The sequence below is a fragment of the Colletotrichum orchidophilum genome, assembly GCF_001831195.1.
Source record: "Colletotrichum orchidophilum strain IMI 309357 chromosome Unknown Scaffold_12.1, whole genome shotgun sequence".
NCBI classification, from domain to species: Eukaryota; Fungi; Ascomycota; class Sordariomycetes; order Glomerellales; family Glomerellaceae; genus Colletotrichum; species Colletotrichum orchidophilum.
In genome coordinates this window covers 155,390-176,487 of record NW_019172968.1, presented here as the reverse complement: position 1 = coordinate 176,487, position 21,098 = coordinate 155,390, and the positions used below count along the sequence as shown (strand labels likewise).

The window sequence follows — 21,098 nt, the reverse complement described above, 5'->3', positions numbered from 1 at the left end:
TCGCAGGTTGTGGGCAATGAGGAAGTACAGTAGCAGTAGCGAGAGCCTTGCCTGTGCGGTTGCGTGTGCATATTGATGTACGTGAGGTTATCTCACATGTGAAAGTAGTCTCTGCAAGCTTCAAGTCCGTGCTGGGCTATGTGCTATGTCCTCTCTCTCTATCTCCCTAGGTATCTCTCTTTTCCTCTCCATGGCGATAAGATTCTATTGGTGTTGGCACGTAAGCTTTTCAAACGATTCATCTGATGATGAAGAAGAAGAGAGAGAAAAAAATGTGATGCTTGCGATTCCGCACTGTCAATGCGTGCGGAAGGACGAGCGAGTCGAGAGTTCTGCACGGCGGGAAATATCTCCGACACCACGCCAAGGAGCTGCCAGACGATTTGACAAAAAGTTTTTTTTATTTTACTTTTCTCTCTCTGCCTCTGTCTCTACACCGTAGGCGAGACACGGCGAGCGAGCGACAGATACAGTTTGGACTGCCGTTCAATGCAAATTCCATGCGAGACATTTGATGCACGGGCGGTCGACCGCCTACCGAACTCGACCTTGCACTCCACCCCTTCCCACCTGTCAACGTTTTACTGATGACGAGAGTGAGAAGTATAAAGTAAAGTTAAGGTTGGAGTGGGAACAGAGACGTGATGAACTGACATGCCGTGCAGGGGAGGAGGACAATGACTCGCAAAAAACTCCTCCCCCACATTGGTCATGTCCAAGCCTCCTTGCTTATCAGGAGCCGATTCGTTAACCTATCATACCTTATACGGTAGAAAAGCCGAGGATAGGTTAAGTAAGGTAGTCACTGGTGGTCTTCTCATCCCATCGGCTGGCCATAACAGGCGCGCAGAGATGGATGGCGGTGACTTTGCCCTAGGGTACGTAAACAACGGATTGAAAAGAGGCGCCACGCGCACGAGGTGCTCAGGTTGATGTTCCCGAGTCAACTTGAAAGTTTGTTGAACGGACAGCTTTTCGATGCACGAAAAGGAAGAAAAAAAGGCGCTGTGTTTAGATCAAGGGTCTAGGCTGTTGGAGCCAGCGAGCGAGCGAAGAGGGAAAACGGCTCTGAGTCAAAAGGCGTGCGGCCGCCGCCCACGCTCCCGTGCCGCGTGCGCTGGTGGTTGTGGAAGCGGGTTGTCTGACTGTGCGTCCACTCGACCGTCTGCCTCATCTGGCCTTGCATGTGCCGATCCAAGGTTGCAATGCAGGATGGCTTGTTGGGGGGGGTGTCGTGAGGGGGGAAGGGGAGCGTTTAGCATTGTGGTATGAGGCTGTGTTGATGTAACAGAATTTCGAAACCCTCATGATCTGCGGATGTATCCGAAGCCATCACAATAGAGGAATAGAGGAGGTGAGGGTTGCGGTCTCTGGGAGACTGACTGATGACTAGTGATTCTCGAGGAGAGAGACACATGCCGAAGCACTCAGAGATTCAGAGATGGAGGAATGCGGGAAGGGAAAAGGCTCGAGGTCTGCCGTTTGCAAGGGAGCTTGATCCCGGAGCTATCCTAAAAGGGGCACGTTGCATTGCTCGCTTCGCGATCCCTGCTTGCTTATTTCGCCCGGCCCCAAGACAATCCCATCTCAAAGCTTGTTTTTGCGCCGCGTGCCTCCCATGCCTCCCGTACCTCCCGCGCATCTCTCTCTGTCTCTGTCTCTGTCTCTCTGACTCTGACTCTCGACTTTCGTCTGCTCAAGTGTCAAGGTGGAAAGGGCTCTTTTCATGAATCAGTATGTGTGTATTGGCGAGATTGTGCTACGTACGCATAGGGCGTGCGTATGTGAAGCGAAGAGGAGGCTCGGCAAAATGTCTCAGCGCCGTTGGGGTGAAAAGCCATCTCCGTTCAAATCACCTCATCTCCACAGAGAAGAAAAGCTACACACATTGGCAGACCGGGTTGCCTGGAATGTCACTGCAAGAAATGTCTCGGGGGCAAGACGCCATCTTCCTCTCTCTCTTTCTCGCCTCGTTCAACCCCCATCCCGTCCGTCCCACCCCCTCTTTTCGTGATCCTAGGAGTGTGGCCGACGAAGACGTTCTTCCTACCTATTCGTACATTCACTCACTCCACAGACACAGGCTCGCACGACGGGAAACCTGTCTGTGTTCCCCGGCAGAGTGCCGCGGGCCGCGAGTGGATGTGCTGGGGCGTGCGAAAGTTGGAGCACATACGCGGATGGACGGGGGGAGGAGGGGGGGACATGGACGTGGGCATGGCATGGCATGCATGGCATGGACAGACAGACTGACTGACTTACAGCCAACGGCAATCGCAGCTCGCTTCTCATTTTCAGTTCTCGTCTCGCGTCTTGATGTGCAGCTGGGCGGCGGCGGCGCAAGGGCGAGGCTAAGCCGCATCCCGCATGATGGCCTACTGCAAGACGGTTGGCTGTTGGCGCTTCCTTCTCATCAGTGATTGTTGCTTTTTCTTCGTCTTCTCCTTGGTTTTCATTTTCTTTCCTCACAATTCACTTCCGAGAGAAGGCTTGGGCTTGGCTCTTCTCGCTTCTGACTCCAGTGTGTCTCTGATTCTCTCTCTCTCACCAGTCGGCCCCTCAAACACACACATACACACCCCCCTCCTCACCCCCTCCCCTTTTCTGATGCTGTCCTGTGTATCCGTACCTGTCAGTGTGTCAATCCACCCGTGAAGCTCGCTTTTTTCTATCGAGATGTGCTAGGGCCCCCCCCGTGTCGATCCTTTGAAAGCTTGTGGCTGCCCATCCGTCGACGATTGATTTTAGTTCATCCTTCTTCTGCCGTTCAACATTCTTCCTCTCCTCTACTAATTTTTCACCTGTTTACCCCTCGAAGGTCATTCCGAACTGGCTTCCAAACGGTCGATAAACAAGCATAAATCCTTCTTTGTCTATTTCCCTTGTCCTACCTACCTAATTGACCACCCGCGAAATAAGCTCTTCGTTAAACAATCACCTCCGGTGCTGGGGAGCTCGACAACACGCATTCCCCTCTCTCGATCTCGTGTTCCTCCTACTAAGTCCCCTCAAACAAACAACACCTCACAATTACCACCGCCTTGAGAGACACACACAAAAGCAATGTGCCGCCTCGTGCTCTTCGCGGGCACCTGCACCCGCTGCAACGAATCCCTCACCTGGGCCGACCTCTCCCAGCAGCTCTCGTGCCTCGAGGCCAAGAACGCCGACAAGTTCGGCTCGTGTCGGCGTGGCGTCGACGTCGAGACACACGCCTTTGATCAGGAATGCGACGCCTGCGCCGGCGAGGACGAAGGCGTTGCCGGTATGGACTTTGGTGAGCAGGATTTTCAGCAGTATCATCATCAACATCAGCAGTATCAGCCATACCAACAGTCGTCGTCAGCAGCAGCAGTAGGATCGTCATCATCAGCGTCAATACCGCAACCCGGCTCGAGTAAGAGGGGCCGGGACGAGGGGGATGGCAGGAAGAAGAAGAAGGCGAGGACGTGAGCTCGAGAACGCTCGCGGCTTCAGGGTGGTAGTCATGGGAATATGACACGGTTCGAACTTTGGGGAAGATTGTTGATTCATCTCTTCCTCTTCTCTCTCTACTCCTGGCAAGGCGTTTGGTGTTCGACAAGGACTACATGTAATGAGCATTGGGGCTTCGGGACTCGGTATACCACGGACGCGATGGTGTTGCGCATTGTGGGATTGGCATTGGCATCAATCGATTGGAAACCACATCAGCAACATCACAGGCACATGACGAATACAATGATCAGGACAAACAGGCAGGCAATAACGTTTTTTTCTGGGAAATTACTGGCTTCAAGGTCACTGGTGTGGCAGGACGGCGGCGGGCTCTCCGCAGCATTCTTGAGGGAGAGGGAAAATACCCTAGTCTACCTTTACCTAAGGACGTTAGTGGCGTGGCGATCGGGAGGGGAGCTCTTAGTGAGGGGATCCGCTTCTTTTGGCATGCGGGTAATGTACGACACATCTCGTATGTTCCCTCGCGGCATCGAGAGGTCACGATGGACCGCTCGTTTGCAAGAGAAGAGTCCCAGGTAATTGAAAAGCGTAATCGATTTCACAACTTGAGCCCCTTATTCCGTGCTCGCAACTCCGCTACCAAGATCCTGGTGTGTGAGCTACGACTTCTCTCGCCAGTGCGTGATGCCACAGCACGATGCGTCCTAATGTCGTTCTCGATGATTAGTCGAACGTGGGGCGGAGCCATGTGCCTAACCTGTGTAGTGAAGAGAGGCTATATGGTGTTGTATTTGACAGCTTCATCCCTCTCAAAGTTCGGTTCGTGCCCTTGTTATACACGACCTGAGTTCAAAGTCATCGTCCCATAGTGAAGGTTCCCAAGTTTATTCCCCTCCCACTCTCCCCTGATCCCGTGTCACCGCAGCACTTTCTTGAGGTCCGATGAATAATGAAGGGACACATGGCTGCTGTAGTGCGTGAAATTGAAAGTTCACCGCTGCAGAGTTGTCGTACACCCCAGCGTTCTCTCTTGGGGAAAAAGTCATTTGTCCCTCGCCCTTCCTGGGTGTCTGTGTGCCATGTGCATCGGAGCTTCATCACGGATCTGCAGCAGTTTCGTTGGAATGGTTTCTTGAGCCGAGTTTCAAGCTTTCTCTTGTCTGCTTTCGAAGTTTCGCCTCAGCGTGAGCTCCAGCTCGTGAACATTGCCTCGTAGCCTGGATGTGAGTTCCGGTGCTGCGCTCGCGAATCTTCTTCATCACCTCAGCTTCAATACGCTCTCGTAGGAGGATCACGATCTCGCGCCGAGCGTATTCTTTCCAGGTGTCTTCTCGATCGAGAGCCCCGATGTCGTGATCGTAGTCTGCAGAGGTTTTAGTCCTGTCTACCTTGCACCCTAATCGGAGTGTAACTCACAAGGTGTGGGCATCTCATCTTCTCTGACTTCGAAGACAATCCTGTATACCTGCTTCGGCTTTTCTGCCTGAGTTCGTATCGGGGATGGCCTGACCCTGAGGTGACGTTCAATGTCGGGCCCAAATTCGGACTCCCCACACAAATCTGATTCGGTGATGATCTCGCAAAGCTGAGCGACTCTGAGGTGCGAGTCCAACGCAGCTTGACATCTGATATGTTGTCGACATCTGCTGCATCTCCCATGCCGGCGAAAGAGATGCTCTCTAGGTTACCGGTCATTAGCCTAGAAGAGAACTATTTCAAGGGCAAGGTATCCAAAGATATACTGCAAGCAATGTACACAAGGCCGCCCCAGACTTGCACACAAGGTCTCCCTATGGTTTGCTAGAGGTTTACAATTAAGAAGGTTCATGCAAGTAGCATATCCTGAGGTTGCAGGTACAGTATCTTTCCGTACCTCTCGTCGCCATCATCCCCGTCGTCGCTGTCGTTGCCTTCATCTTTGCCGGTACGATTCTTACCTCTCTGTCCGCCACTGCCTTTTCCACCCACCGCACAGCCTTTGACCCAACAGCATCCTCAGTCGCCAGTACATCATGAATCTCTTCCGACGACTGGATGCGTACAAAAGCAGAAGTAATCAAGCAGAAGACCGGCCTTAAGTAGGGTACAATACTAACAAAGTTGCTAATAGAAGGCTCTTCATAGTTTGGACTGGCCCACCCGGTCATCGGTAAGCCTACCCCGGGACTGGCGGGAGAATGTAGTCTGAATTGCTGCCTGTTGTATTCGTCATTGCGTTGTTGCCGTCGTTTATCTGTGTAGTGTTCTTCCGAGTGACATAGAGCGTGCTCAACAGATGGGGTAACTCGTTCACCTGTCAATGAGTTCATCAACAGCTTTCAGCTGGTTTTGGAACGGCTGCGCTGTTGTAGTGTCGTAGCCAAATGAATCGACCTAGTATTCTAGAAAGCACATTATAAGTACTTGGGGTGGAAACCATGGCCTTCTTATGGGCCGCACGAGAGCCAAAGTTGATCGAGTGCGCAGTTGCGCAGGTCGGTTGCCACGACGATGTCTGAATTGCGGACCAGCCTGCTAGCCTCCCACCCTCCCTCGCCAGCTAAAAAATCAGCGGCAATGTCCAATACCTGCTAAGGGCGTTTCTGAATAGTATGAAACCATGATTGGTCAAATATCCCTCTGCTGCCGGCCTGACTCAAGACTAACCACTCAGCCTCAGTCCGGGAAGATCGCAGTTCAGAGACATTCTTGTAGTCATGGCGAGACCTGGCTATTTCTCGTCACTTCACTCAAAATTCTATATGCTGTGCTCCTAGCTTTACAGAAGGCACTGGTCATACGAAGACGTACCCGGAGAATGAATGAGTTGGCATTGTCCAGGACTCTTCTCAGGTCTCTTGAGGAATTTGAGGGATCCAAGTGCACAAGTGCGCACTTGACTATAGGCGAGAATGACACGGCCAAGCCCAGCTGATGCCCTTGTTAAACAACTGATGAAGCGCAATATCACGATTGGTAGAGCTGCCACAGTTCTACTACCAGGTGGCGTTAAAACCATATTGTATGGGACACTTGATATATCGAACATGCAGCTAGCGTTAAATGCCAGACCTAGATTTTGTTTCCAAATGTCAGCTTACCCCCTGACGTGTCTTGCAAGTCTCCACGATGCCGTGAGGAAGACAGCGATCAAGGTACGGGCAAAAGCAAACTTGTAGAAGGTCGAAAGTTGAGCAAGTCTGGCATCGAGGATTGAAAGCTGGCTATTATCTTCTACTAGTCATCTTCCACCCATCCTCCCGGAATACGCAAAGGCGGGTTCTCAACCAGGTACCAAAAATCGCCGGCATATTCTTCGGCCTCCAAACCCCATACAAGCTTCCAATCTTCAGGCTGGGGCCCATACGTGAAAGATACCAGCCGCATACCGGTCCAAGATATTTTTGGGAACGAGTAGTCAAACAAGACATCCAAGCGTCGATCCTGCAGCAATTTATCGCCCATGAAAATTTCCTTCTCTTGGCTGCCATATTTTGCAAGGTCTTTACCTGAGGACTGCACATCTTCCAGCCACATTGACAAGAACTCGGATGTGTCACGTTCGCACATCCGAGGACTCCTTTTGATCAAAAATAAAGCAGAAAAGAGTGCCGTGAGATGATTCCCCTCCCAGTTTTCAAAAGTTTTCATGCTTAGCCTTTCCAACGATACTCCCCGAAGTATCCACCGCGCAAGTTTCCTCCAGGGGAATTGCTCACTGACATCAAGGCGGGTTGAAGAAACGTACGAGTATCTTTTCGCGAAGTTTTCCAAAGAAGTCTCCCAGGATGAATCGAGTATCGCACAGAAGTCTGCAGGCTGCAGGCCTTTGACGTTCTGAATATCGTTCAGCAGTATCTGTGGATCAACTTGGGACCAGTCTAGATGAGCATAGCGTGCTTCTAGTGGGAGCTGGTGGTATGTTTTCGCTAGGCTTTTGGTCGCGTATTGGTGAACTAGTGGGACCCGCCATATGAAACTGGAGATGGCACTGAGATTGTCGCTGGTTTCTCCGGGAACGAAAAAGTCTTCCAAGTTGTCATCGAGAGCGACGTAGACCGAGATTTTGAAAAGCTCGAGTGCATCCTCCGGATTCTCGTTGTTATTCACGCCTTCATACGCCAGGAGCGAGGCTTTCTGATCACGCATATCGTCCAGATGTAAGCCCAAGCTGAGCAACTTCTGGATAATATTCAGTGATTCCCAATCGAATGCAATCTTTATTAGTGTCAGTTTCAACATTGTGGATTTAATAAACATAGAGACCCATACATGTAGCAGTGTTCGTCCGTTCTCATCACGATCGAACAAAGATGCCCGATGCTCGTCGAGTTCACGCAGAACGAGTTCCCAGCTACCTTCCTTTGTGTAACTGAATATAGAAGTATCATAAGGTCGAACAGTCCAAGCTCTCAGGGAGAACTTCCATCCAGCATACGCTCTGTATGTTTGGACGTCCCAGACTCTTGCCGACATCCACCACGGTAGCTGTAACCGTGCCTGATAAACTGTACAGTGTTAATGACATTCTTGCAATTCACAGACTTGCGTATATATCTACCCTGAACATTGGAGTATCTGGAGTGCGGGAGGCTCCGGCTGGTAAAACCACCGAAAAAAGAAGACTGCGTATGCGGGAGTGGCTTCACTCTAGATTCTCTCAAAAGGGGGCTGGAATTCTTGCCGTTAGGAATATTTTCCTCGACCGTTTTCAAGTGTCTGCTTGGGCCAGTCTCGATGGAATTTGTGTTCAATTCCGCTGTCTCAGATTGAACTGAGTGCGGTCGATTCATGGTCTTGATAGCGGCACTGCAGAATGAATCAGAAATTTCGTACCGCAAATTGCATTCTTGCTCTTACAATATTCTCGTGTTCTGTGTCAGGAGCATCATTGAAAAGGCATTCTGTAGCTTTTGCTGACAACTCTGTACCAAGTCCTTCTTAAGAGTGACTTTCAGCTTCACAATCTTCCTTCTAAACTTCTTGGCCGTAAGTAGTTGTTGCTGTAAGTCTGTCGCCAGAATTTCCAAATCATTCGCCAATTGTTGGCACAACATCAGACTACCATCTGATGTCCCAATGGACGGCCCGCCAGCCTGGCTGAACTCCCTATCTACCTCGGTCAGGATAGAATTGAGGATTTCAACCTGTTCGACGAGATGATTGATCTCGTTTGGTATTTCCTGAACTTCATTCCAAAGTTTCTTGAGCTTGATCGTGCAGGAGCCCAATTTACCCGCAATCTCGACGACTGTGAAGGCGCTGACGACGGCTCCGAAAACTCCTGCCATTGTAGATATGATGTCCTATTTTTCTTTTCGTTACTCGTTGCGTCTTGCGATCTAAAAAATTTGAGGCTCGTGTCGTGGGGCGGGGAGGAGCGATTGCGGGTAGCCAGAAAGCTAGGCGTCAGATACGGTCAGAAGAAGAGCGAGCCTGACGCGTGGGCACATCGGTGGGGTTGATCTGCTTTTGAAAGCCCGAGCAGGCTGCGTGGCAGCTTAGCCACAGCAGTGCCTCTCAAGCGTCAGGCTTACCTGCAGGCTGTGAGTGCCGCATGGGATAGAACCAATGAAGAGTTCCCCTGGTGTCACCCAGGCTGTCGGAGGAAGAATTTCCCGTCTCAATAAGAGTGTAAGTGAGGCGCCCTTATCAAGAAGAGTGGAAGTGAGGCGGGAGAAGCTATACTCGTGGACGAAATCGGGTTGGACAATACCTCTCAACCTACGCGCGTGCTCCAATCACTGCTTCTCTCATGATTATGAATAAAGATGCTGCGAGAGGATCGATGGCGAACTGTGGGTCAGATTCTGTTAAAGTGAACTTGTTGAACGTTGCCTTCATTCATGGCAAGGCCCTCTCATTCCGTCTTCGCGAGAGCATGTATTTCTCCAATTCGGACCAGTTCAATACCGCCCTTGATGGGACAGTGTTCCCAACCCTAATTTGGCATGATATGATTCTTCATGGAAGTCTACAGTAACGCGCATCCCCAATCTACCCATCTACAGCCAAAGAAAAGCTATCATCTATCAAGGTGATAAGTGCTTGAATCAGCAGAAGTTCGCGCATCGCCGGTTTATTGAATGGTTGGAGGTGGTGTTGGTTGCCGTTTCGGCCTCGCAGGCGCAATCTCCGGTGGCGGCGGTGCAGGTTTGGGCGGTTCAGGGGCCGCTTTGGTTGGCTCAGGTTGCGGAGCAGCCTTTGGCGATTCTGCATTGGGCTTGGGAGACTCCGGCGCAGCCTGCGGTGCTGCTGGTGTCGTCTTTACAGGTTCTGGAGTCGCGTTGGTAGGTTCAGATGTGGCCTTTGGCGTTGGTTCTGACGGGGCATCAGCAGACGTCGTCGTCGGCGGCGGCGGCTCAACCTTGGTCTTTGCCAAATCCTCATCCCAGACATCCCTCACCAGGCCCCAATACCGCGACGAATCTAGCTTAGCGTGCGCAACATGCTGACTCCCGTCGAACCTCTCCTTGCGGACCTTGAACCCGACCTCGGCAGACTCGTCCGCGTGCCTCTCGACGTCGGCCCAGTAAATCATCTCGTCCTCCTTGCTGTACAGGTACGCCCGCCGCCTCTCGCTGCCCAGCAGCGCCTTTTGCCGCAGCGCCGCCCACATTTTGCCAAAGAATCCGACCCGCCCGAGCGGCACGTGGAAGAGCCAGAACCAGCCGATGAAGACGTGGGCCAGCGGCGCCAGGATCCGCGGCATCGAGGCCGAGAGCGCCCGGTAGCTGCGCATCCAGTGGAACCCGCCGGGGCAGGAATCGTAGATCGTCACGTAGGACGGAAGCTCCAGACGGCCCGCGCGGTCGGCGTCGGCGTACAGCTCGAGGAACTTGGCGAGGTTGGTGGCGCCGCCGTTGGAGAAGACGTGGAAGAGCAGCTGTGGGGCCCGCCCCGTCTCTGAGGAGAACGGCGGGGTGGAGTCGGCCAGGGTCCGGATCACGGGCACCGCCGGCTTGATCTGGCGCTTGGAGATGCGCGTGGAGAGGGTGTGGATGAAAGGGCACTTTACGAGCAGGATGCTGGCCGACGGGTACATGGCCATGTACCGCGAGGTGTACTTTGCAATGTGGACGTCCTGGGCCGACATCCAGCTAAAGATGGCGACGAGCTTGGGTGAGTTCGGGTCCGGGACGGCCGAGGGCGGGTCGTAGAGGAACGTCGTCGGTGAGAGCTCTTGCATGGCTGGTAGGGGCCCGGCGGCGCCGGCGGGCTGGTTCGATGCCATGTTGGTTTGGGTTTGGGGTTATGCAAGGTAGACTTTCGAAAACAAGCGTTTTTATGGCCGGCGAGCTATCCGATGATGAAGCCTGGAGTCCTGGGGAGGGTTACAGTCAACGTTCGGGGTCAAGCGAAGGGAGGGAGAAGAGGTGAGGTCAGGTATAAGGTAGTCGGAATCCAATGGGATGGACGGGTCACTAAAAGACCGTTAGGCAGCGCATTCTCAGCCCTATTTTCGGGTCTTGTCGTCATCATCTTAAGGTTGGTAAGGTTACCATTTCCGGTAAGTGCCTCGGCTTCAATCCCTGCCGCACGGGACTCTGGTTGTCTCAACGGAATCCTAAGGGATTCACGTTGAGGTCTTGGCTACATTTCTGTGTCTATATCTGAGTCTTGATGGACACATACGGGGCCTTGGTCAGACCGGAGCGGCACGGGAATAATAAGTCCAGCGGCCCGCCGGCGAGACATTGACTCCGACTGTTACGGCCGATCGGTCCTGAGCTCCGGAGCAGTTGCCGGGACCGTCGGCAATTTATTTCGGCGGCACCAGTCAGATGGAACAACATGGTTCGCTGGCAATTGGATGCTGGACTGGCTGTGAGCCCTCGCGATACTTTGCCATGTATCACCGGCGTTGCTCAACGCGAACCGAATGTAAGACCCTGGGTGTCAGCCGCAGTAAACGGCAATTGCAGAAATTCAGGGGCTCATCTACCAGCGTCACTCCTCGTGTCAGTCTACTCGGCTGAGGCGAATTTCAATTGGTGGCGCCGTCAATGGGTACGTTGTATATCGACTGCGGTATGACAGCGTGCGCAGCACACGCGGATGGCGCGCCATCTCGCATTTGACGTGAGGGAACAAACAGATCTGGCAGACAGGGGTCGGTGGCTTCGAACGTAGATATGCAGGGGTCTGCATCTTGATGATCTTTTACAACACGTTGACCGCACGTCGAAAACATAGTGTTTGGGCGCGACTGAGAAGCTCAGACAAACGTGGGATTCACCTCGTGTTACTGAAGCTTGACCGTGCGGTAGCGAGGCAGACTTTTGGAAACTCGAGAAGCTCCCTGACCGAAAGCAGTCGATGCCCTCCAGAATCTTTGCGTTTGCTCGATGAGCGAGCCGACTTCTGACAGAATTTGTTTGGTCCTACCATTGCTTGAGATGGCATACGGGACGAGTGATGCAGGTATCCGATGAGTGTAATTGAAGCTGCCTGAGTAAGACGGAGTTCTGAGACCTCGCCAGGACTTGGTGAATAACCGCTGTTTCAATTATACACTGAATTGAGAATGTTTCAATACTTGTCCTCGACGGTGAGTTAAATATAATCTATGAGAACTGTCGGCCATGATTACAACGTCACTACTGCGATGAGTGAGGCGCGGTTTAAAGGCTCAAGTCTTTGAAGAGGGGGATCAATGAACCTGGACAAGATTGCTGCTAGAATATATATGACATTGGTAAACATCGGCTCCAATACGAGTTCGAGGCCGTTTGTGTCTATATGTAAGGGACACTCCCGAGGTAAATGTAAGGGATAGTATCTAAGATGTCGACGAGGTTCAACTCAAAGGCCCGAATAGCTTGATCAAGCAAAGCGCGACGGGACGAAATTGCGCATACGTTTCGAGCTCCGGAGAGGAGCCATGGGCCTCTCAGCATTGCCGTTGTTTGTGAGATTCCATGGTAATGAACGAGCCACGGCTAAGGGTCAGCCATGAAATCTTTCCGGGCTGATTGCAAACTCGGGCTGCCTCAACGGGAGGCCAGGAGTCAAAGGCAGGTACGCTGGCTCCGTGTATGTCTGGTCCTGCCAAGGTGGAAGTGGTGCCCCGAGCAAACGACCCAAGGCAAGCAGTGAGGTAGTTGCCCTACTCGTCGTCCACGATGGCAACTGCCTCCTTCCAGCTCCTGCTAGCCATCAGCATACACGCGCCTTCCCGAGGTTACAATTCCTCCAGATAGAAGTAACGTGGCAGGTCCCAGCCAAGCGGGATTACAACTTCCCACCTGCTGCGCCTTCTTGCTGGCATCGCCCATCCCAAACACACTTCTGCCCCCCTTTTCCTGGGCCTTCATCTTCCTCGCCTTTTCCAACCTTCCCGGCCTTTTCCCCCAACATTTCACCATCTTCCTCGTCCATCTTTCAAAAAAGAGACGCAAGCTGTAGCTCGACTGTCTCGTCCCTTCTCTTGTTCCATCCATCATTCGTTTCAACTCTTCTCCGCGCCCAACTCTTCCCGTGACCCAAACACGTCATGAAGGTCACCAGAGTTCTCTCTTCCCTCTTGGGAGTTGGCCTCCTTTCGGCCGACGTCGTCCTGGCCAAGGATAGACACCGTGTCGGTGTTGAGATTAAGAGCCCTCTCAAGGGTGTCAACTTCCAGCGCATCAAAGCCTTCCGCGAGGCTGCCCCTGACGAGGTCTCCGACCGCGTCCAGTTACTGAAGCCCTTCCGTGGCAGAATGACCGGCCACAACGCCGCCACTGCCTTGGGCGCGGCCCAGCCTCGTGATCTCTCGTCCAACTACCAGAACATCACGGCCTTGTCTCCTTGGGGTACTCAGTATGCCGTCGAAGTCACCTGGGATGGCAAGCTCATCAATATGATCTTCGACACTGGCAGCAGCGACACCTGGGCCACCAGTTCCAACTTGACCTGTACCAACCTATCCGGCACTGCTGTCTACTCCCCAGAAGCTTGCGGCTTTGGACCAGACAAGATTGACGACTTCAAGTACGGTACTGTCGAGGACGTCCACTTCTCCTTGAGCTACGGCTCAGGCGAGCGAGTATCTGGTCCGATGGGTTACAGTGACATCGAAGTGGCTGGCATCACCGTCAAACAACAGCAGGTCGGTCTAGCCAATAAGACATACTGGCTCGGCAACAACTACACCAACGGCGTTCTTGGTCTTGCCTATCCCTCCATCACAAGTGCTTTCACCGGCGATATGGATGAGGATCGCCCTGCCTTCCAGGTCCCATACTCGCCCTTCTTCACTAGCATGGTTCAGCAAGGACTCTCCTCGGACTCTTTCAGCGTTTCTCTTGTCCGTAATTCGTCTGGCGTAATTGCCTGGGGCGGTCGAACTGGTCTGCCAATCGACGGTCCTACGGCTTACACCGACCTCATCATCGTAAGTTTTGGCCAAAAACAAAGTCTCATCTCAATTTGACTGACCATTCCAAAGACCAGCATCAACTCACAGAGACCCGATGGCGGCTGGCAATACTCGTACTACACAATCATCGTCGATGGCTTGCGCTGGGGATCAACCACTGACAAGAAGAAGTACCCGTACATTGTCGATACCGGCACGACGCTTATGTACGTGCCTCCGCCCATTGCCGAGGCTATTGCCAGATCTTTCTCCCCCAGCGCCATTTACTTGTTCCAATACGGCGGATACTTTGCTCCCTGCGATGCCATCGCTCCCAAGGTAGCCGTCATTGTCGAGGGCGCGAGCTTCTTCGTCAACCCAGTGGACCTAATTTACCGCGGACTCGTAGACCCTCTTACGGGATACTGCCAGGTCGGAATCACCACTGGTGGCACGGGACCTTACATCCTAGGCTCTGTCTTTCTTCACAATGTCGAGGCCTACTTCGACGTTGGCGCAGGCCAGGTCCGCTTCTACGGCCGCGAAACCTACGGCCCCACTCCCCAGCTGCCTGGGAAGTTGACTGGCAACCGGCTGTCGATTTAATCTGAGGGTTTCCCTCTGCATCAGTTCGGAGATGGTTCAGATTAATGCGATTCAATTTTCATGTAGGCAATTCAACAAGATCGGGCATGGATTTGCCGGGGATTGTTTTGGGATCATTGCTTACACAGAGCTGTAATTGTACTTGTGAGATAGGGTTTAGTCTAATGAATGCCACTTGCCTCATACATTTTCTGGTTGTCTGCATACTTGGAATCGTTCGGGTTGAGCCTAGAACGCCCAGGGCAGCCCGGTGAAGTCGTCTCAGAGACAGTGGCTGTTCCAAAGCAGGTTGTGTTCCCACAGTGGACAAGACTGAAACCGGTGCTTGTGTCGGGACTTATCGGAGTGGCGATGATGGCTTATCAAGGCCTATAGTTCTTATCGATAAGGCAGTGAGGTCACTGCGATGGCGCTCTGATTTCTGCCACTTGACTCAATGGAACACTTCACGATCCAGGCCCTCGGCAACACTTACTCACACCTCACCGACTTCCCTCCAAGCGATACCGGCTTTGATCCTCCAGAGGCCAGTCCTCTTCTTCTTTTCCCTTCTGCAGATTCTTGCAGTCCTCTTCCGTCCTTTTGCACCACTTATTTTGCTGTCACGATCGTCTCAACCTCGTTTGCAGTGTGCGGCGGTTACTCGGCAGTCGCTGTACCGATCTCCCTCCCCTCTCCGATATCCCCCGTGGTCGGCAACACAGCCTGGGGAAAAAAAGGAAAATCCAGGAATAGCGTTCTTCCGACCTGACCTGGAAAGCGACGAAGGCATTCCCGAATTCCTCAGCGAACCACCAAAGTCTGGATTCAAAGCGACGTTTCCAGGTAGCCTGCCATCCATCATGGGTATTGGAGTGATCCCGGCAGGTAGTGCTTCGGAGGACAGTAAGCGACAGCCTCGACGACAGCATACCTGGAGCTTTAGCAAGGTACGATTATGTTGAAATTCCTCCGTCTTCATTTCTTTGGATCACTGAGAGCTCTGAGGTTTTTTATTTCATGAGCGCTGTTTGGTTTGTTTGTGCGGATTGCAGACGTCTGGCTGGCCGTGCGATGCCACGCAGCAGCTGTTTGGGTCGCATCTTTTACCACGGGCATCGTCAAGTGACTGTTTTTTTCCCCCTTTGCCCAGTCGGTCGTCTCCTGGCGGTGTGAATAATCACGCAGGGGTGTTGGTCAGCGACGGGACCACTCACTCCCATCCCTCTTGGAGTCTTGGATCATCGATACGATCTGGCAATCGTGCCGATTTGTTGGATCCGAAATCCCGGCCGGCTGGACCTGCGGGTTCGGAGCTGGGCTGGGGAGGGATAGTGAGAGGGGAGACCCCCCCCTGAACGTCAAGTGTCAAGATTCCCCCCAAGCAAGTGCGGCGGTGGAAATTTGCCATGTTGCGCGGTCAGGAGACTTGTGCCGGATGACCTTTCCCCTGGCGACTTGCGTGGGGGGTCAGGTGTTCGTGGCCATTGAAGCTCGTCAATTGAGGCTCGAGAGCTTCGGGGTAGCATGGAGGCCATGGGGGTCTTTTGGTTGCCGTCTCCTGTCGGGGCAGGCGAAGGCGAAGGCGAAGGCGAAGGGGGTGAAGTGAAGCAAAGTTGTGTCTTGGACCCTGATTCCCGTCTGGCGAATAGCCGCAGCCGGAAGTGGCCGAGCAGCAGATGGACAATTGGAGCGAAAACGATTGGCAAAGTTGTCCAGAAATGGTTGGAACCAGCACCGGCAAGGCCTCTAATGAACGAACATGCGTGCTTGGGAATGGGAGGTTCAAGTGGCTGGAATTTGGTTTCATTCTTGAGCACAAGAGCGGTTCATTGACGTTTCGTTTGCATCCTCGTCATGGCGAAAAAGGTAGTTCACCGAATCCCGATGTGCTTGATGAGGAGCCCGGCTATGTCTGGCAAGTCAAATCCAACTGTTCGGCGTGGTGTGATCTCCACCTCGGTTGTGCTCGGTGAGAGCTGTCCCTTGGAGGGGGAAGTGGTGTCGACCCAAGGAAGCCGAGTGGTAGACTGGGCGCGAGCAGGATGCGAGATGTCCCGGTGACTGATGCGGGGATGGCCACTGCGCTGGAGCTCCAAACCCTCGACTCAAGCTGGGCTAGGCCCCCCGACCATGGCACATGGGTACCGGGGAAAGGCGGGCAGAATGAGGGGCACCGAATGGAGGGGGGGGATTGGGGTTCGGGGCATGGGGTCATGGAGGGGCGGGCAGACCACGGGCGAGAAGCCGCGAGAGGGACGGCGGCCTATGCCGTTGCGCGCAATGGAACGAGTGACCTGCCCTGCATGCATACCCAGTAGGTACATGTAGGATAGGCAGCTAGGTACCTACCCTAACTCATACCTATGGGGAGGGATATGGACAGCTTGAGTCTGCTTCGTTGGTGAAGCTGGTGGACGGGCGAACGGGATGTCATGAAGACGGGACTCTTCTTTCCCATTCGTTTGACGTTCCTCGATCCACCGGCCTCAGGCGAGATGGCATACCCCGTTATGGAGCAACCTTGGTGTCCACTGCGTCGCCAGCGGTGGTCCAGTGCACATGTCGTTCCTGGGATTCCCGAGCAGCAGATGGGGTCACGGTGCAAGCGGTGCTCTGTCTGTGGATGAATACATGACCTCGCTGCACAAACAACGATCCATCCCCCCGGCCGAGCACATGTCGCATCAGTTCATCCAGTGGTGGACTGGATATCTGAAATGGGCAAACTGACCTGACGGATGAGCTGAGCCTGAGCCTGAGCCTGAGCCTGTTGTTTCTCCACGATTCCCCGTTGCCGTCCTTGCGCCCGCTGTTTGTTCTTTGGGGTCTGAGTCTGGTCCAAGGTACTGCCGAGTCCAGTCCAGTCCAGTCAGTGCCTCTCCATTTCCAGTTCCATTTCCATGCCGAACTACTTGCTGCACTCGGCTCTTTGCTGGCAGCCAGCTCGACTCGTAGCAATCTTGTCTTGTCTTGTTCCTCGGGATATCCTCTTGGCGCCCTTGTCATCTTCACCTCTTCCCCCCTCCTCGTTTACCTACGTTTTACGTACCTTTCTCTTAATCCCCTTCACACTTTCACATACTCACGCACGCCGCCCATCCACTCATTACTCTATGCCCTCCACCCTCGCCTTTCACCTCACCTAACATCAGGTCACTCTCCTCTCCTCACTACATCATCATCATCCCCCAAACCCTGTGCAACCTGAAAACTACCTCTGCATCTCCTTACACCTACACATACCCAGCATCCCTACCCATACTACTCTCAACTTTACCCGCAAACGGAATTCTTCAGCAAACAACGTTTTGAATCGCAAGCGTTGGCTCAGTCTTCTGTCAACCCCTGGCCAGCAGCCCTTTCAAACAAGTCTTGGAGACAAGGACTCCTCCACTCCTTTCAGCGGTTCCATGTTGTCCGGCTCAGAGTGACCCCAACTCCCGCCATCCCCGTCAACCCCCGTTCCCCAAATCACCGTACCCGCCCCGAAAGTCACACCCGAGGGGTCCCGCCTATTTGGGCGTAGAGCTACTGCCACAAGCTGGAAACATCACGCGAGCTGCCTTCCTCCATGCTCTCTCCTTCCACGCCACTCAATTGACCTCCAGCTTCCTCTCATGAACACGCGTTTTCAGCATCTTCAACACCACTTTCCTTCTGTCTCGTCATAACAACTGCCGCTCGGACAACACCAAAAAAAGAGAGAGAGAGAGAGAAGGACACAGCACACCGTCAAGATGCCAGGCAAGACTAACGGCATAGGCGTTCAGGTGGAGGATACCAAGATATGCGTCGTCATGGTTGGCCTGCCCGCTCGGGGCAAGAGCTTCATCGCCCAGAAAGGTGAGTAAATCGGCTGTGTAGTTCTGAGAGAATGCCCAGCAGACGACAGTTCTCCGGCACGTGTTCGGAGCGTCGATGCTTTGAGTATGTGGCACTGACTCGTTTGGCTCAGCGCAACGGTATCTGGGTTGGCTCTCCATCAAGGCAAAGACGTTCAACGTCGGCAGTTACCGCCGCCAGGAGGACGCGCACCCCTCGGCTGACTTCTTTGACTTCCACAACACCGAGGGCGAGCGCAGACGTCGCGCCGCCGCCGAGAAGGCCATCGAGGACATGCTGGCCTGGTTCCGCCAGGGCGGCGTCATTGGCATCCTCGATGCCACCAACTCCACCAAGGAGCGCCGCAAATGGGTTCTCGACATCTGCACAAAGGAGGGCGTCGAGGTCCTCTTCGTCGAGAGCAAGTGTGACAACGAGAATCTCATCATGGCCAACATCCGCGACGTCAAGACCACCTCCCCCGACTACCAGGGTCAGGACCCCGAGGAGGCCGCGGTCGACTTCCGCAACCGCATCCGCAACTACGAAAAGGTCTACAAGACGCTCGACGAGGATGGTGACGAGAACGAATACACCTATCTCAAGATCATGGACGTCGGCAAGCAGGTCATTATCAACCGCATCCAGGACTACCTTCAGAGTCGCGTTGTCTACTACCTTATGAACCTCCACATTCGCCCTCGCTCCATCTGGCTGTCCAGAGTATGTATTACCGACTTTGCCCTGTTGAGTCCTCGCTAACAAAATACAGCACGGAGAGTCCATGTTCAACCTGGATGGTCGCATTGGTGGAGACACTACGCTGTCTCCCCGCGGCCAGCAGTACGCGCGCAAGCTCCCTGAGCTCGTCCGCAAGTCAGTCGGTGTAGGTCAACCCACCAGCTATTTCTTTTTTGGCCAATTTTGCTGACCAGTTCAAAGGATGACCGCCCCCTGACCGTCTGGACCTCGACCCTCAAGCGAACCATCGCTACAGCTCGCTTCCTGCCCTCAGATTACAACCAGCTGCAGTGGAAGGCCCTCGACGAGCTCGACTCCGGCGTCTGTGACGGCCTCACCTACCAGGAAATCAAGGACCGTTTCCCGGAGGATTTCGCCGCCCGTGACGAGGACAAGTACAACTACCGCTACCGCGGCGGCGAGTCCTACCGCGACGTCGTCATCCGCCTCGAGCCCATCATCATGGAGCTCGAGCGCAGCGAGGATATCCTCATCGTCACCCACCAGGCCGTGCTGCGCTGCATCTACGCCTACTTCATGAACAAGAGTCAGGCCGACAGCCCCTGGATGAACGTGCCCCTGCACACCCTCATCAAGCTCACCCCGCGCGCCTACGGAACCGAAGAGGTGCGCTACGAGGCCAACATCCCGGCCGTCAGCACCTGGCGCGGCAAGGGTTCCACGGCCAAGCACGAGAACCCGGTAGCAGAGTGTATGTGAAATCCTTGGAAGAGGTTTATCGTGAGATGAGATTTTTTTTTACTGACGCATGGCAATAGGAACTTGAGGGAAACGAACGCGGTTGTATCGGCCACGCGGTCACACTTCGAGTGGCTGACACAGTTCAAGGCCGATTGGGGCCTCGCGCGAAGGATTTCCTTTTCTCTTGACGACGACGACGTTTTCAGACTCCGCTTTTCGGCATATTCATCCCGGTTCACGATGGCGTTTAGGGACAACAGAGAGAGAGAAAAGACGAGAGAGTCCAGGGACCACGGCGGCAAAAACGCGGAGAGTGGTGGCATATCAAGTCGGCGGTAAGGTCCGACAACCATTCACGATGGAACAAACTTGCTTTTTTTTTCTTTTTTTTCGGGTGGGGGGAGGCAAGACGTCAATACAAGAACGGCATTACTCTGTTTACACTTCTCATCCTGAAGTGGGCTCCGTGCCTTCAGAGTCTTGCAGTTGCTGTAGCGATGATCTTTTGGCCCGGTATTACGATACTTTGCTCTTGCTCAAGATCCTACGACAACTCTAGGACAATTTTTTCAAGGTTCGAAAATCATATCAAATCATGGGAACGAAAAGGGACAAAAATTGCATCGATCGATGGGTTTTCGCGGCGGTTTAGTGGTTGCGGACACTGGCATAGAGGTTCGGGTTGGACCAAGAACCGTTTGACACCCTTCTGGATGTGACGAGGGGCGGTGGACTTTGTCTCTTGCCGGTTCTCTTCATGTCCCTTTAGTTTCCGAATTTCATAGCTTCACGATGAATGTACCTACGTTAGGTACCAATGACTTTTCTCGGACGTTATGTGACACTAGGGCGCCTCTTCATATGATGGTTCTCTCTGAGCCTGAGAACCACTATCATTGAAGATTTCGGGCTCTCTAGGATGTTTTCATCACCACTTTTTCCAATTGAGTGTGGCAAGCTGCATGCGGGCCCAGCTTGATGGCGAGTGTGAAGCCGAAAGCTTGCTCGAGAATCGCTAGCTTTAGATTGCCCGGGGGTAGCGGCCGAGAAGCAGGCACTCTAGGGACCTTGCTTCCTTGCTTCCAATCCTCAGAAGCAGTAGCCCTTGGAAGTGCTTGGGGATTCAATGTGGCTCCTTCAACGACCATTCACAGACGGTAAAATCAAAGTTTAAGGAGAAGACCTCACTCGAAGTGATGGCCCGCAGCCCAGGAGAAGTGAAAGCTGCAAGCTTCCAGGTCGAAATCCTTACCGCTGTGGGTACGTACTTTCTGCCCCGCACTCAACGGGACCACCTACGTTCAACACGGGATGGATCAACCGCCTCCGTTATCAGCCCAGACTTTTTAGTCCGATAAGAAAAAAAAATTCCCAGGCGGGAGGGTCGATGCTTTGAGAGCAGATGGAGAGAAGTTCCCTCCAGCCGGCTTCACTGTACGGTTCTACAAAGCAACTTGCATTGCCAAAGCCGCCACAACAAGACACA

General features: G+C 53.4%; 6 protein-coding genes across 6 annotated transcripts; 3 read left to right on the top strand and 3 right to left on the bottom strand.

The window, feature by feature from the left end:
- Positions 1-3,063: 3,063 nt before the first annotated feature.
- Positions 3,064-3,453, top strand: CORC01_02172 (uncharacterized protein; the record flags this gene model as incomplete). Its single annotated transcript, XM_022613823.1, has 1 exon — positions 3,064-3,453. The coding sequence occupies one exon, from the start codon at positions 3,064-3,066 to the stop codon at positions 3,451-3,453; it is 390 nt and encodes a 129-aa protein (XP_022479617.1).
- Positions 3,454-4,535: 1,082 nt separating this feature from the next.
- Positions 4,536-5,133, bottom strand: CORC01_02171 (uncharacterized protein; the record flags this gene model as incomplete). The annotated part of the gene is made up of 2 exons (XM_022613822.1): positions 4,536-4,801; positions 4,995-5,133. The coding sequence occupies 2 exons, from the start codon at positions 5,131-5,133 to the stop codon at positions 4,536-4,538; spliced, it is 405 nt and encodes a 134-aa protein (XP_022479616.1).
- A 1,521-nt stretch (positions 5,134-6,654) lies between these two features.
- On the bottom strand, positions 6,655-7,566 carry CORC01_02170 (uncharacterized protein; the record flags this gene model as incomplete). The annotated part of the gene is made up of 1 exon (XM_022613821.1): positions 6,655-7,566. One exon carries the CDS (start codon positions 7,564-7,566, stop codon positions 6,655-6,657), a length of 912 nt encoding a protein of 303 aa, XP_022479615.1.
- Positions 7,567-9,496: 1,930 nt separating this feature from the next.
- Positions 9,497-10,651, bottom strand: CORC01_02169 (uncharacterized protein; the record flags this gene model as incomplete). Its single annotated transcript, XM_022613820.1, has 1 exon — positions 9,497-10,651. One exon carries the CDS (start codon positions 10,649-10,651, stop codon positions 9,497-9,499), a length of 1,155 nt encoding a protein of 384 aa, XP_022479614.1.
- A 2,262-nt stretch (positions 10,652-12,913) lies between these two features.
- On the top strand, positions 12,914-14,365 carry CORC01_02168 (eukaryotic aspartyl protease; the record flags this gene model as incomplete). The annotated part of the gene is made up of 2 exons (XM_022613819.1): positions 12,914-13,795; positions 13,850-14,365. 2 exons carry the CDS (start codon positions 12,914-12,916, stop codon positions 14,363-14,365), a joined length of 1,398 nt encoding a protein of 465 aa, XP_022479613.1.
- A 3,719-nt stretch (positions 14,366-18,084) lies between these two features.
- On the top strand, positions 18,085-19,951 carry CORC01_02167 (6-phosphofructo-2-kinase; the record flags this gene model as incomplete). Its single annotated transcript, XM_022613818.1, has 5 exons — positions 18,085-18,190; positions 18,303-18,892; positions 18,942-19,055; positions 19,112-19,626; positions 19,690-19,951. 5 exons carry the CDS (start codon positions 18,085-18,087, stop codon positions 19,949-19,951), a joined length of 1,587 nt encoding a protein of 528 aa, XP_022479612.1.
- Positions 19,952-21,098: the final 1,147 nt, after the last annotated feature.